Source organism: Desarmillaria tabescens, assembly GCF_030435595.1.
Source record: "Desarmillaria tabescens strain CCBAS 213 chromosome Unknown EV420scaffold_35, whole genome shotgun sequence".
NCBI lineage: Eukaryota > Fungi > Basidiomycota > Agaricomycetes > Agaricales > Physalacriaceae > Desarmillaria > Desarmillaria tabescens.
In genome coordinates, this window is record NW_026848334.1 from 451 (window position 1) to 16,649 (window position 16,199).

At 46.5% G+C, this 16,199-nt stretch overlaps 3 protein-coding genes across 3 annotated transcripts; 1 reads left to right on the forward strand and 2 right to left on the reverse strand.

Moving 5' to 3' along the window:
• Positions 1-359: 359 nt before the first annotated feature.
• On the forward strand, positions 360-1,965 carry EV420DRAFT_1704821 (uncharacterized protein; the record flags this gene model as incomplete). Its single annotated transcript, XM_060479530.1, has 11 exons — positions 360-531; positions 585-603; positions 654-708; positions 760-786; positions 838-922; positions 979-1,059; positions 1,115-1,183; positions 1,248-1,304; positions 1,358-1,452; positions 1,503-1,664; positions 1,712-1,965. The coding sequence occupies 11 exons, from the start codon at positions 360-362 to the stop codon at positions 1,868-1,870; spliced, it is 981 nt and encodes a 326-aa protein (XP_060327321.1). The 3' UTR covers positions 1,871-1,965.
• A 1,577-nt stretch (positions 1,966-3,542) lies between these two features.
• EV420DRAFT_1561804 (uncharacterized protein) lies at positions 3,543-4,355 on the reverse strand. The gene is given in 5 exon segments (XM_060473876.1): positions 3,543-3,698; positions 3,722-3,919; positions 4,016-4,092; positions 4,132-4,134; positions 4,152-4,355. The coding sequence occupies 3 exon segments, from the start codon at positions 4,087-4,089 to the stop codon at positions 3,596-3,598; spliced, it is 375 nt and encodes a 124-aa protein (XP_060327322.1). The 5' UTR covers positions 4,090-4,092; positions 4,132-4,134; positions 4,152-4,355; the 3' UTR covers positions 3,543-3,595.
• A 1,616-nt stretch (positions 4,356-5,971) lies between these two features.
• EV420DRAFT_1482661 (uncharacterized protein) lies at positions 5,972-7,568 on the reverse strand (the record flags this gene model as incomplete). Its single annotated transcript, XM_060469917.1, has 6 exons — positions 5,972-6,054; positions 6,128-6,418; positions 6,523-6,730; positions 7,094-7,302; positions 7,421-7,459; positions 7,508-7,568. 6 exons carry the CDS (start codon positions 7,566-7,568, stop codon positions 5,972-5,974), a joined length of 891 nt encoding a protein of 296 aa, XP_060327323.1.
• Positions 7,569-16,199: the final 8,631 nt, after the last annotated feature.

A 16,199-nucleotide genomic window follows, 5' to 3' on the forward strand; every position in this document is an offset into this window, starting at 1 on the left:
CCCGAGTTTTGACCTCGTCATATCTTGCCGCCACCCGGATTCCTATTTTTATTAATATCAGCCATCAGGGCCTCTCTGTTTACAGTGAACAAGTCCGTTTCGCTGACGGCTGGTATATCCACCGCCCGCACCCGCGGCTTTTCAAGAAAGTTGTGGCGTTACAGGGATGAACCGGTGATATATGCAATGGATATCTACCATCCGTTTCTTCGCTTACCCCACCGTCTTATGCCTCGCAATGCCAATAAGTAGTACGTCATATCTGAAGCCAAAGCCCCAAGCTCACAACTTTCATACTATATTTAGATACCAAACAAATACAATGCGAACTCCAACAAACCCTCTCATTTCCTCCCACTATGTATGCTCCCGCCATTGCTCTTTTCCTCGCAACATTCTCTTCCGTAGGCGCACAGTATACCGCGACCTACCTACCGGATACCACGCCCGACAAAACTGAGCAAGGTCAAACTGGAACCAACAAATGCGGGACGACGTCCAGTCAAGACTCGATGTGCCAGAACGTCTATAGTGCGTTATCCTTCTTCCCGCCCTAAGCGATTTCACGTCTGATGTTAGTTTAGTCAACGCTGTTGATGATTTGTTCGTTTCTTCTTTCGGTCGAAGATCTTTTATACATATGAATCGTATAGCTGCCTATGGGCACCACCTACCCCAGGCCCGGACTCTGTTATCCGTGCTACAGAGGTTCGTCCACATGTCCGTTCTCGTTATTGTAGATGCTCACGGTTTCCATAGCGTATCGAAGTTTCGTGGTGTCTCAAGGTCTGTTCTTCCCATCTTTTACCTCGACCACCTTTCCTCAAAACCCTTTAGAGCGGCTACGGAACTCGCGTCATCCCCGAAGGGACTATCACCGGCGCTCACTTTGTTCTGACGCCCGACTTTGTACAGATTACCGGTATAAGCATACCCTGCCTTTATACAAATCCTTTCTGAAATATGCTCTTCCTTCAGGCTCCGGAGATTTGACAAAACTGAATATTCCAGCTGGAGATGAAGGCGGGGAACTCGATCCTCAAGGTGCCGACGGAAATGGTCAACCTTTCATGTTGTCGTTTCTCGCGCGAAACTGATATTGTTTTATTTCCAGGAAATCCTATTGGAAGGTCTAGTCTTCTCCTCTGCTTTTGGGAAGACCCAGCAAATGTTCGAGTGGACGGTGAGTACTAGGTAGTTTCGTATGACCACCCGTACCTCATTCTTTGGCAAGAATTTTATGGCAGCCACCGATTTTTGCTTCAGGGCTTGTAATCCAGCTGGGAAGATACCTGCCGTGTACTGTAAGTATAAAAAACTCTTTTTCTTGCAACGATTAACAGTCAGAAAAGTGCAGGTGAACATATATACGACTTGATGGGATGCGCGTGGAACATGCCCGCCAACTACGATGCTGGCGTGTTCGAGTCGTGCAATGGCGATAGTGGAGAGGTTCGTGTCTCGCTCGATTTTTTTCCTGCCTTGTCTGATAGCCTGTCAAGCCTATGGGCGTCTACAGCACCTCGACATTCCACCAAGGCGACGCCTCTACCCCTGCTCCGCATCCCATCCCGTCGTCTTCGCAATGTACGACTTTTTCTGCCATCGGAGGCGAGACTGCGACTATGTCAGCAACTACAACCATGGCCTCGACTTCGGCAAGCGTACGTTTATTTACACCGCTGTCCTCATCTCGTACTAACTTTTGTAGTCTGGGACTACTACAACAGGAGCGTCGACCGGCTCAGGTGTATCGAGTGCTGCAAAGGCTGCGAGTAAGAACAGCGACAAGAATGGGGGTGGGGTGGCACTCGGGTTGTCTTCGCTCGGCATGGTGGGCGCTATTGTGGGAGGATTCTTCGTTTTCTAGAGTGGTGGTAATCGTCATATTGTTAGCTTTTTGTTGCAATTTTATCATCTTGAGAAACCCTTTAGTTCCAGTTCGACCAGACAGTGTTTTACTTTTGAAGAATTTTCTTAGACACGACCAGCGTATTCCCTTCTTTGCTTGATGGTATGTTTTATTTCTTCTTTCATCCTCTCTTTATTTTGATATGAAGACTCCTCAGCGACGGGTGCCTTCTCTTTCAATGAATTCACGGAGCCTCAATATATCCTCAAGGCGTTGTACATCGAGTTGAGATCTGCATATCATGCGTTGATGTCCATGTTTTGGGAGCTGGTACAGTACAAGAAATTGCTTGATTTACTACCACCGTGATAGGCTCGCTTACTGTATTCACCATTCCGCCGTTCACTAATGTGCTCCAGAAGCTTGATCGTGGCGGAACCTTGGCTAGGGTACATAACTATAGCTTGACTATCGTTGAAGAGATGGTTCATAGCTCCCCCGTTATCTCCAGGCACGGGGTTTCTTTCCCCCCACACAATACGCCGCCTCAAGCTCTTTCCGAATCGAAGCTTTCAGCGTGATTTATGACAATTTAGGCAGCGCCGAAGGCGAGGTAAGTAAACTATGCTCCCCTTGTCACGGCACCGTTCACTAAGGCATTTCTATTCCGGTAGATACTCCGTCTAATTAATTTCTACTAATTCTGCACTCATGTGGACATCTCCTTTCCGTGCTGACTATGCACCAACCGTCGTGCTTTTAGTCGTCTGCTGAGGCGTCGAGACAATGATCTTGTTCCCTGTCCTAAGGTACGACCCTCACGACGATATGTGGAGATACACAGACAGTTGTTTTCAAGCCATCTCATGGCGGACGGCCGTTCGGTACAAACAGGGCGACTGGAACGCGAGACCTCGGCCTCACACTAATAACCTGGAACAATGACAGTTCTTCATGGTAACAGGAGTTCACAGGCAAGACATGATGCTGTTCCTTAACGTTTCTATCCTCGATGTCAAATTCTGAGTCGCACAGTCCAGCCTCGGTTCCGGAGCTTGCGAGCCTAACCTTCATGAGATTAGAGGTCTCGGTACAGGACCCTTCAATTGTCTCGTACTATTGGTATTCAATCGAGTGCACTTGTAGTCTCGGATCTTCCATTTCCCAGACTAACCTCATTTGCCAAACTTCCCTGATCTCTCCGCGTTTGAAAGTCGATCCTTCACTCAACTCTAAGTTCCTTGCGACTCGGAGTAGCTAAGTAGGCCTGGATTGGATTGAATAAACTTATCACTAAGGATCCAGGTGATGAATACCTTCGCAGTGTGACGTTTCCCGCTGTTTCGGTCATAAAACTAACGAGAACGTTTCAAAGACGTTTCAAGCTTCTGCGATGCTCAAAGTTGCTATCCAGGGATATCTGTCTACGACAATCCACATTACCAGGTACTAGTGACCAGAATTCGGGCCAAGTCCCATGGTTCTGGAGGGAAATCTGATTGCCGATGAACTCTACTCTCGGTCACATCTTGATACTATAAACTTTAATGCACCATTGCGATTTACTGTTTCTGAATCGTTTTTCAATTCCGGAGTAAAGGTACCAATCATCAGTGCACGGCCTCGCACCTGATCCTGTCATTCGTCCATGATTTTGTATGATTTTGTTTGATGATGGTTTCGGTTTGCGGCACATCGTTCCTAATCTTGGTGTGCTATGCAAGTTTCAGCCATATTAAACATTCAGACCAAAGTGACGTAGAGGCTTATAGTGTGTGTGCCGCGATTCTGCTGCTGAGCAGCTTTAAAAGAGAGCGTGTTTGGGTGGTACTCAGGGATAATATTCCTCTTTCGCTACGCATATATGACTGAGACGCTGTCAATCGGGACATCCACAAGATACGAGCCACGATCAAGGTAGCAACGGAGAGATGTGTCGCTAGAGAGAGAGCCCAAATGAAACCTGCAACCACAGCTACAAGATACGGATTGGTTCTGGCCAGAGAGCGAGTCTCTATTGGCTGTATATGGAAATGTATCCGCAGACTGCGAGAATAACCATCGAGTCTGACACAGAAAGATCAAATAGTCACTGCCAAACACGATGACCATGACAATATATTTGTTATTAGTCCAGGAACGGAAGGATTAAATCGTGAACACACCAGAATAATGTATATATTCAAGCTTTTGATCCAAAATACATATAATCGCCGGAGGAGTATCATATCGCGCATAGGGCAACTATACTAATATAACTGTCAGGATAGCAACTTGCGCAATGCAGAAGCGAACTTACATCTGTGATAGCAGCGGTTTATTATCATCCGCGAATTCTGCTTGTCTAGTGCAACTAGACAGCGGTAAGGTTGCGATCCGAAAGAGGTCCAGGATACCTCGCCATGATTATTGCTCTGTGATGCAAGTGTAGTGAGTTCTGCACAGTCATACAACAAAGGTTTAAAAACTGCAAGTAATCGAGCATCCTTGCACACAAAAATTCCTCTTCATTAATCAACGATGAACGGAAGGACAAGCAGAATTTGTAAAACGAGCTGTTAAACAGATCATAACAGATATTAGGGAGTTCGATCATACTGGTAGGCTGTACGAGATAATATCCTGAATTTTTATTACGATGGTGATTGTATCTCGAGATCTGTTCATCGCGTCTTGCCATGCTCATCTTTGCACGATGTCAATAGTGAGAATATTACATACCCGTCGTTATATTTATCGAAAGAACCTCACTAAATAGCACATCCTTCACCCTCGTAGCGATTTCTCTTCATGTGTGCATGTCTATCTATCCTGTCGGCGTTGGTGTCATCCTCGCATCTGTTTCAACAATCAGAGCCTAGCGCTAGAGCTTATACTTCCACTTTTGCTTTGTTCAACAGTTAGATGTCCTAGGAGAACATTTCCAGAGAGCGGGCGGTGAAAGGACACGGTGAGGGCGTTTAGGCAAAGGCGATGGTGACGACAGTAATCAGCCAAAGATACGGGTGCAACGGGCCGGAAGACATTACAAAATTTGAAATCCAGATCACTTTGCCTTCTGACCACCACCTCGTCACTGTCAAGGGCAATAGGATGGCGCACATCACTCAAACCAGCTACTAAGGTCGCTCATAAGACTACCTTGTCATATCCTTCGTATCGAAACCTTGCTCCGCGATCCAGACAAATGTGAGTTTACAGGCCCATCTAAGGCGTAAATTCCACGTAGGTATTGTTAGGCCTATTTTGCTCTCCTTACTGAGAAATTTTTTTACTGAAGTAGATCAAGACACTTGTCTTTCTATAAAAAATTTCGCCATTGTTCTGTTACTGTTTATTATTTCCCATAGTGGAGTAGATAATAAATGTTTGTACGACGGTACTACCAGACCACCCCACAAACGCAAGAAGATTTTTCCCAGCTATTCTCACTATCTTCGCTGAAAACCGTATTGTCTGCGATGAATATGAGGGTTTACGGATGATAGTGGGAGTGTTGGCACGGTCCGGGTCCTCCGAGATCATGTGCACCATTTCCGTACATTCCCGCTTGTTCGTAGCTACATCCGCGACTATCACTAGCTATCCCCCATTCTCTCTATCGGACCTAGCGATACGGTCGGGTACAGCCTAGCTCCTGCGGGTACGTCTTCGTCTGCTATCCGAGTATCCCGTCGCTCATACCCAGTCACAGAAAGCGGAAGTTATTACAGCTGTTTGCATACAGCTTGATAGTCAGGGGCGTTTTCGTGGATGATGGAAGAAAGCTCGACTTCGTCATAAACCGTGTTTTGGAAGCTTCAAGCACGCAAAAGGACCTCCGAGATCGCCGAAATAGCCATAAACCACCCATAAACGCGTCTTCAAGTCCATAAACCATGGTTTATGACCAAGTCCAAACTACTCTCTTCCCTCGCGAAAAAACACATACTACTGTCAAGCTGTATGCAAACAGCTGTAATATTCCATATACCAGATTATCCGTGACTCAATGAACGTGTACCCCTTGGGAAACATTCTGTACGGTCGTCCGCATGTCATTGTTTTTCGTGCGTCATCGCCTGGCATTTTCTCAGAAACTTCCACAACAGCAAGGACTTTTTAATCCGAAGACGGGGCTCAAGCATGACTGCCGACGTTGTTCCCTGGCTCTTTGAGGACGAAGATGATCGAGGCGTTGGAACGTAGGCGATATCGAAGCCCTACCGAAGAAAGGCAAGGGAAAGATATTTCTAGTCGGGTCGATTTTCGAACTGGTCTTGCTTGCCGGTATACTTAAGGGTAGTGAAAATATCCTGTGCTTGGTGAGTCCCTTGCCCTTTACGTTCACCTTCTGGCTTGTGTTGTCTTGTGTTGTCACCAGTGCCGCTACTGTTTCCACCTCGGCCTCTTCCCTGGAGGTGTTACACGAACTCGTCGCAAGAACAAATTCGAGCTCCAAGGCCGGTGTTCGACACCGACCCGCCAAGAGATGATGAGCAGGGGTGCGACCTGGAGGTTGTAACTTTCCTCTCATTGTCCCGCCATCCTTTCTCTGCACTTTCCTGGTGTAGTAGAACTTATTTTCTTCATAAGGTAATCAGCGTACATCGACATATTTTATCCACCTGTATTTACCCGCTTACATCTTCTAGAATCGCAATTCAGTCTAGTCCGGTCAACGACCGTACCTTGTCTGTCTGTCGTTGCTGATGTGATTCGGCCGCGCACATCTCTGCATGCTATTCGAGGCCTAATACCCCCTTGATACTCAGGTTTCCCTATAGTCTGCGTCGCGTCAGAAACGAGGTAAACCAACCATGTCCTCATTCTCACGTAACTATTTAATAATACACTATAATTCTTGGCACTCTCCCGGGAGCGTTTTACTGCCTTCGACTATTTTGTATTATCAGCACAATCTCAGGTTCGCCATCTGTATTCGTACTCTGTTATTCGCATCTTCCTACACTAAACTTGTTTCAGATAGCATGTTATTTTTTCCGCCCAGCCTCCGCAGTTCTCAAGGCGTAGCGCCCATGTGTTGTACTTATTTTGGCTGATCCAATCGAATCCCTCTTCTTTCAACTCTCAAAGACCGTTCTATTGGTTTCCTGCCGCGCCGAAATGATTGATCAGACGACGTTGTACGGTCCCTTCTTCATCAGTGTTGAGGTGACTTCCATTGGATAGGCTCAAGTCATTCGCCGTTGTGAACTAGCAGTATTACTGTACGTAGTGCCTTTTCAATGGTCTACCTACAATGTTAACGGTGAGGACATTCAATAGTCTGCCTTTCGGCGCTTGCTGAATGTCGAACAGATGATCTACCGCGATGACCCTGAAGTAAAGTGCTTCATGAGAACAAAGATGGCTGCCATAACCAATGATGAATATTTTTCTCATAGCGATCCGTGAATCTCGTATAGGTGTCTTAAGAATAATTTCCTTCTCCGTGCAGACGGACACAACTACGTCCATTTATATCTACCTATGCACTGAAACTAATGCGCGTAGGCCGGTATTTTTTGAAAGTCCCCGTCCCACATCTGTGGCTTGTGAAGTGTATAGACTTCGCTTTAAACCCACCTATAACGGGCTCAATCTCCTCTAACAAAAGGTCTAATTCTGATTCAGACCCAGAACAAATGCGGAGACATCGCTGTTCTTGCGTACCGGAACGCTGCTCGCTGGATTTTTCACTCCTAATGTCAACCTTGGTAGCCCAGCCAGTCATCTGGATTCTGAGAGCCGAATGTCTGGTCGTACAGCGTCCCGATGGGGCTCCTTCCAATCTTGCTGTACTTTTAACGCTCCACAAGGGTTTTTTGTGGACTATGCATCTTTCATTTCGTGGACTAATCCCACTCACCAGCCATCCATGATCGCTCCACACTCGAAGCTCGATCATTATTGGATTATATACTGTACCTTACGAATTTCAGAGCGGAAGGTTCCGTAGGAAAACTTATATGGCTTCGAACTCGGGATTCAATTGGTAAGTACCCTTGATGGTTAGACGCTAGGCATTAGTTCGACGGCACTTCCTTACTATGATTGTCCTACCTCTCCTCGGGACAGTATTCTGGAACGAGGTATCCTTAAGAGAACTAGCAAAGCATCCGTGGTGCATAGAGTTCAGGAACAGCAGATGAGTCCTGAGCAAAAGGCGGTCCGGATCAGTTGCGAACGGAACTCGGAACAACGTCCCAATTTTCTTAACAGGTATTCAGTCGTCATCCAACTATTTTCCTGGTCAATTCTTGACACCGTATACTAATATTCCTCGTCGCGGGTGATATTTGGGAACTGATCTATGCGCAAGGTACTAGCTCTGTATAAACCAGCAGATACGCTGTATCTCTCATGTTAATCACGTCTTTGATGGAAGCTGTTTGTGTGTGTTTCATTCCTTAATTCCATATAAGATGCGGCTTGATTCGGCAGCCTGTCAATTGATTTATTTCTATGATCCCTCAGGCGAAGATATCTTATCTGTTCTCTCCTTGTGACGCCGTTGACGAATATTCGGAACAGCATTCCGAGTACCTGTTATGTGGGAATTGTCTTATGGAAAGCCTTCGCCTTCATGATGACTTTTCACAGCAATTGCCTCATGTACGGACCGGGGACCCACAAGGATCAAGCATGGCATTTCTCACTTCCTTCATCTAATGTTATTGGCGCAAATTTCCAACCGTCGTGAGTGTCGTCCCCCGTTCGTGTCTTTGCAATTTGACCAATTTGGTACATCCTAGATAGCGGATGCATCCTATGGCCGGGACGGCTCCACTGTATGCAAGCCTGTATCGGAGCGAAGACGATGTTGGTCTGTATATGATCAATTCCCCCGAAAGCGTCGCCGATGAGCGATAGCAATGACCAAGTCGAAGATATGACAGGCGGTCTCCAGGTCGCATCTATATAAATAGAGAATGTTAAACAAGACGAAGTTGACCTTCAGAAAGCTGTTAAGGCATAGGAAGTGGAGCGGTGATTAAACCTGTTTCAGGGATTAGTGGGCTTTTTTTTATAACAGGAAATGATGTCTCCCGAGTCCTTACTTACGTCCCGGAGTTGGAATAGCGCGTCTGTCAAATAGAATCCCACCGCACCATGTGTATTGAATTAGTGCGCGTTATGGTGTAATATACTCGACTACTTGTATGTGGAGCGCACATGATGGTAGCTCTACAGAAATGCCACCGATGATCCGGCTTCCTGAAATTTCCACGTACTTCAACAAGGTTTCCTCCTCACACCATAGACAGAGAAAGGAATTGGGAATTGATCATCCAGCAAAGGAAGGGGTGAACGAAACGCGCGATACTTGCTCATGGCATCTGCTGTCATAGTCTCACATCTTCTTCGGATTGAACATATCTTCCGTCAGATACAGGTGCCAGGGAGTCGGACATATTCCAAATACAGAATAAGAAGATGAAACGGCGTTCATAGCTCCGACTCGGATGCAGGAATAAATTTGCAGAGACTTAGTTAGTACAATTATACAGGTGCAGGCCATTTACGACGGTGTACGATACACGGAATAGATATATGGTAGGTGAGGAAAGCGGCAACACGAGAAAAGCAATTATGATGGCGATGGACTGTATTCGAATGGAACCGTGAAGAAATGATTAAGAGAACGCATGGAGCGCGCGCAGTGTGGAGTGGGAGTTCTGATGGCGAAGTGGCTAAAGAGTGGCTTGTAAGCGGCGAGAAAAGAGAAAATAAGACGGAATAACGCACAGAATCCTGGTTCCACGTCCTTTACCCAAAAGGACACCCTGGGGCGTGCGAACCTCGCCACCCACAATGGCAACATTGAGGCTCGCTGGCACCGCGACCCTTCGGGCCCGACGTAGTCAACGCTGGGCGCACAGATGAAGATCGATGTCCGGAATGATCGCAGACCACGACGGAGGATGATGATGAGGTGCACATAGATGTGTGTGTGTGGGGGTGAATGCAATGTTGATTTAGATACGAGTTCCGGAGCTTGACTGGGGAAATGTCATTGGCAACATGCCCACCTTTATACCAATGTCAGTGGCGCCCAGTTTTTTTCAAGAGATTCAGCTGACCGACAATATATCGGGAAGGATAGTTAGAGATGCCGGGTTAACAAGTAGGACGAATCGGTAGATCAAGCCTGATTCGTTACTAGACCTTTCTAGGAGTGTCCCATCACACGAGGCCGGTGAACAGTTTGCAGTTTGATTCGACTCGACACTCCTCGTCGAGCCGTGTATCCGACGATATATGAAATTCATCCGAAAATAGCGTGGACCAGGCACAAGATTCGACTGGCTGCTCCGGAGGGAATAAATGACAAGAATAGACAAGCAAGCATGTTCTTCCGACTCACGGCCAAAACCACAGTATCGTCTGATCCGCGGATATCCAGAAATACTACAGCATTGGCCTGTCCAGAACCGTGCGCAGTAGCACAAAAGGTATTCTTGAATGTTCATCCATGCACCGATGGTAAAGTGCGGCATTTGTCAGGGCTCTGAGTAGACATTCTCTCAGTACATAGCCGGATCCACTCTACTGAATGGCAGGTATTAGAAGATGCCAGAATTTGCTTGAGATTCTCACATAGCGATTAGCGACAAGCTGGAGGCCTAAACACAAATTCAAGCGGTGTGAGGCGAGCGAAAGGCGGTAATCCTTGCGTAAGTTTTGATCTGAATCAAAGCTGAATGCAACCATGGTGAAACAAGTATACTTTCTTGCTGTATTATGTCACCTTGGATTGCTACTGCAGTGTCAGCGACGCCATGAACCTACGTTCCTCAGTATGTTCTAATTATAAGTATGTAATGTTCTATGAAAGACTCGGTCCTCCAATACAAGTTGACCTTTGAAAGTTCTCTCCGCATCACAGATAATCCTTACCGGATTGATAATGCCAATAATTTTGAACAAAGTTCGAATACGGATTACAGCCAAAATTGACAATTCCATGTAAGACGCTTGCTTCACTTCATTGTAGTTCCTCGAATCCCAGCCACTGTGCAACGTCTGTCAAATAGGACTCGAAAACTTAAACACATATTTTAGCTCAAGACAGAATATTGTTGATCACAGAATCTTTTCGTAGCTTCAATCAATGGAATTGTTATCGGATACGACTCTTAGTATGGAATTTTAAAAGGACACTGCACAACAAATATTTCTGACCAAAGCAAGCTACCCCTGGATTTTGTCCCGTTTCTATCAACAATTTGTGCTGATTGAAGGCCTGGACTCCTAGTCAGTCTCAAGTCCCGTGGTTAACACTCGCCACCCTTCTTGGACCTATCTGATGCACATTCCATGTTAAACCGTTGTCGTTAACAAAGTCCGGCCAAGGCTCATACTTACTCCACTACGGAGAGTTAATACAAATTTTTAAGGGAAATGGGGTGCTATATATAGATATGAACGTAAACCAGTAATGAGCAGCATGGAGCAGTTGGTAGCAATCAAGTCGTTGAAAATTTCGAACCGACAAGATATTTTGTTGGATATATCGGCAATAAGAGTGGGTGCATTTCGTTGGGACTTTCACTCCAGTATGTTGGAACCGTATTGCTAGGTTCGAGAGGGAGAATGCCTGATGGCTAGTGATGGTCGCGGATGTAGCTATGGACAAGCGGGAAACTACGGATATAGTACACGTGATCGCGGAGGAACCGGACCGTGCCTACGCTCCCAATGTAATGGAAATTACGGGACGGGGAACGTTCACCTTCAAGTTGTTGGCTTTACCTCGCAGGTATTTACTGTTACCGTTGTCTTGAAATGATTCCGCGTGGTATGTATTCACTGACACCGAAGACCCAGGAGAACAGGCGACGAACGCCCTAACAGCTCCAGGTTCGCATACATCCGATTTCGAGCCTGCAGGGAAGTCGTGAATCAATCAGTGCGGAGTGTGGGAGGGCGACATGTCGCATAAGGAAGATTTACGGTTTTTGTGGGAGTATCGGAACAATCAAGCCGGCACCTGGAAGAAGGATACACCTGGTGGAGTCTACTCAGTTTTTGGCAGATGAATTTCTAGAATTCCTGTCACTTGCAAGTTCGGATTTTCGCGCTCGAACGCAGCTATACCGGATTGACGGGGCGGGTCCAGCGCCACGCCAAAAGGAGGTTGAGACCAAAGGGCAGCCACCTGGCATGAGGGTGCTCTAAAAATCACGCTAAGACCACAGAAACCCGGATATCATAGAATTGCGTAGACCAGGGTCCGTCGTTGACATGCTACTGTCCAAGATAGCACGAATATAGTTCTCTAATAGATTCGCTTGGATTACGCAGTTCAACCTGGACGCTTGAGGACTAGTAAAGTCTACTCGGATGCTAGCTCTACCCATGAGCAGAAACGAGTCCAGTACCTAATTTCATATAACAAAAAATTCCTCTCGATCAAGATGCATGATAGATTTGGGCGGGGCAGTGGGACACCTTCTTTCCTCTTTGAGATCGTGGGCAATAGGAGGCACGGGAGAGAGTAACAGGTTTCGAGGTTCGCCAGGTGAGTTACCCCGCTTGATAGGGTGTAAACGCTTGAAAGCTAGGGACCCAATTGCAGACATCGGCTGTTCAAACTAGTTCAGTAAGCGGAAGTCGGAAATCCAGAGGGTGTTCGGAAGTCGGCCAGACAAGACCCGTGGTTCTCTTTCCTTCGAAGAAACACAGAGATAAAATGGAAGAATTTGTATTATCTCGTTTTAAAAGACTGTAGAAATGATCTAAAGATATATTCGCCTCAGAGGTAGCAGTAGTCACTATGTAGACGGCAAAGTATGTAGAAGAGCCTTCCAGAGGGTTTCTCCTAAAACGTGATGTTGTGAACATAGAACAGGGAGAAGGGTGTCGTCAAATCACACTGTCATATCTATAAGGAGTTTTAGTGCTATGTTCAAGAGGTAGAATACAGAATCACCGGAGATAATCGTGGATGTACGAAATGCGTAGAAATAAGACCTTATCGCGGAGGAACCAGTCCGTGAACGCACCCACCGCTCCGAGACACTGCTAACAAAATGGAACATGTATCATGGATGTTGGAATGAAATATGCTCGCAGAGATACTAAAATTGACCCAAACATTGCCAAATCCTAGCTCGATACGGGGTATTTGAAAATAGGATTCAGCTCAGGGTAGTTTTCAAAACGACCGTACTCAAATGCCGAAATGACCTGGATCAAACTGCATCACTACGACTCGCACAATTGACATAGAGAAACATACCAAGATGACCGCCAGTATGACAACAAACGCAAGCATGTATGGGGCCCTGCCGCTTGTAATGAGAAGATCCGCTGGCGATGATAAAAGGAAGGTCGAAGACTGACAACAAATCAACGCGGGTCTGCATCGTGCAAGTCGCATGAAGTTACAATAGTGGGGCGAAGCGCCGGAAGCTTGTGGGCAAATATAGAAATCCCTAAATACGGTCCAACATTGCCTTACACTGTAAACTATTAAAAATGAGGACATGATGATGTCGAGAGAAACACGAAGTCCCACAATGACAGTAGCTCGCGATAAGGTGCGCTGGACTCACCGAAATTGCAGTGGCTCCATACCTCATGTAAATGAACAAGACCTCAGCGTATACCGCGATGCTTCAAGTAGGGCATACACGACTGTGCATAGGAAGTCGTAATTAACAATGAGCAATTGATCCCTGGGAGATAGTTTACCGTATTTTGGTTACCAAGCACGACGGATTACCTGTACCCGTCTTCCATCCCGCTGCACCTCATCAATCAAGTTGAGTTGCCTTGTATTGGAAGTGTCGCCATAAATACGCACTGAGGGTGGAAATCCCTAAAATCACATTGGCCTAAATCTGACCAAGACGTACCGTGAGAGATATATCCAATCCAAGGTGCGGTGGGAGCAGATGCACGAATTTCAGAGAACCTCGTCGTGGTTGATAAGTAGAAAACTTATTGGCAATCCTTAGGCGCCTCTGTCCGGTGCATGAAACCGGAACGGCCCTTTTCCTTCACTTCCCTGCAGGACGTTAATTAGCGCCAACCGCTCTTCGTGCTTCCGTTTGTCTTTTCCCGACACTTGTGCACTATTAATCACATTATTTCAATGCGGTAAGGGACTTAGATGACACTGACCACATTGATTGCCCAATTATCCATCCAATATCATCCATGCCTTCAGAAAGAACGAACATTCTTCACCCAATGATGTTTAGACCATTCCACCGGCTTAGTGTTCCGATGGTAGCATCCACATGGTGCCGGGACCCAATGAACCCTATAATTCACCGAATGGTAGAGATCAGCCACAGTCGGTCTCGGCCTCGGTGCTGTGTGGCGGCCCCTTCCCCAAAACAAATTCCCCAGCGCGGCACTCTTCTTGCATTTCGAAATGTATTTGTTGAATCACTTCTCCCGGATCTCCCACTGCCTGCACTTTTACGTTCATCATTTTCTATTTCTCCTTCTACCGTTCATTTCGGATGTATTTCATTCCGCACCAAGGTCTAAACCATCCGGTATGAAGGCGCCTTGTAAGAGGAAAGTTTCCCCGGACGTGTACGGTCATATTAGGTAGACTATTCAAGACGATAATCAGAAACTTGTCCACTGGAATCAGAGCGTGTTGAACTTGCTTGCCGCCCAAAAGCGAGCACTGAGCCTTCCTCGACATCGAGTGGCGCCAAGTCCATCAGTCTACTCGCTCCTATTTCGTCAGAAGCCGCATTGGCATATTTATATCTTCGCCACGGAACGCGACTCTTTCTTAAGTTATTGGAACCTTGTCAAAGACCGGGCAATTTTGAACCGGAGCGCCACCTTCCTGTAATCTCATATCAACCCGAACCGAACCAGGCAGGTCTCGTTATGCCTCAGAGGATTGAAATTGTACCTGTACCTAAAGCTTAGATCAGTGATCTTGTACAGTGACGGTGTCGGATCGGATCGCCTTTCTCCCTCCGTTAGGTACTCCGAATTCGCAGGAAAGTCCAAAGGAGTAAAAGGACCGGACCCTTGAACTCCCCCAAGCTCTCGTTCTATTGAAAATCATCATGGGCTTCGCGAATCAGAGATCGAGGAGGAAAGCGCTCCAGGCACTGATGCAGGACAGCATCCCTCACGACCAGCACGCGATAGTTTCCTGTTCCACGCATTCAGTCAAAATATCGTACGCGAGAATCAGTAAGATGAAAGGCACGAAACAAGCAGGGAGGCGCCACCGAGGGAAGGTTGAGGGAATTAGACGTGTAGCCTCATTGACACAGTCAGGGTAGATGACTTGGCGAACACTCGACAAACAGACAAGTGTTCAGGCTGCCTTAATTTCATACTCCGTGAACCTATATAGATTTCCAAATGCAGCGAAAGACCTACATGAATCTGTGATGTATCATTCTGATCCCGAGGCCGGGTGCTGAAGGGGGGACTAAAGCGCTGTCTGCCCCATCCGAGTCGGAGCTGAATGACATAATGAAATTGTCAAAATAGTTCGATGCTGAATTCACCGGTGAATAGGCATTTAGTTACAGAACACCGTCGCATCAATAACTCAAGTAAGTACTCATCATATAGAGACGCAAGGAATCGACTTGCGACTGAATAGCAACCAATAGCAAGAGTTGTAAGCCGCAACTCGCGAATCACCGATGACAGGTGCACACAAGGTCAAAGGTCCCTAGCAGCCTTCATGGAAATCTGGAAACAAACGGCATAGGGACTGAGGTCACAGTCGCAATGACCCGCTGATTTCCCCAAGTTCGATAGAGATATGAAGAAGAACAGCGAAGGCGCCTACTTGCACCTATATTTCGGCATCGAGGATGATATTGTCCGGAGATGTAAGTAGCTGTCGGGTCGCGATTGGTAAGGAATGGCCAACGGGAGAGGAAGATGACAAGCATCTTCGGCCAGCCGCAGGACCATAGTACAAAGCTGAATATAGAGAATTGGATAAACGACCGGTATTGGGGTAACGGAATGTACATCATTACCGGTAGCAAGACTTGCGACTCGGGTGACGCCTTGATATCCCCATGAGGACTAGCTCGTAGTCCAGAAAATCATCACGGAAACAATAGTCTTTGAACGGTTAGAGAGGAAGTACGTTGAAAGCCTTACATCACCGTAAGAATGACTGATATTGTCTCTTGGTGAGATGTCAAGTAGAAAGACATCCTCAGCGCTCATATAATACATAAAATATCCGAACGATTGTTAGCTGCCAAAAAAAGCGGCACTGAAAATGCGTAAGGGTTGTAATCATGACTAGGCGTGAGTCATCTATACAAAAAATTGAAAAGATGCCGGATAGCCTGAGCTGGTAAAAAAAAAAGATGCGGTTGCAGTGGAAGGCAAGGACATCATCGTC

Bases quoted from the DNA above. Each gene is read 5' to 3' on its own strand.
- EV420DRAFT_1561804 (XM_060473876.1), bottom strand. From the start codon at position 4,089: ATGCGCGATATGATACTCCTCCGGCGATTATATGTATTTTGGATCAAA. The intron at 3,920-4,015 runs GTGTTCACGATT...TTTCTGTGTCAG, and splicing joins AATATATACATTATTCTGGT to ACTCGATGGTTATTCTCGCA.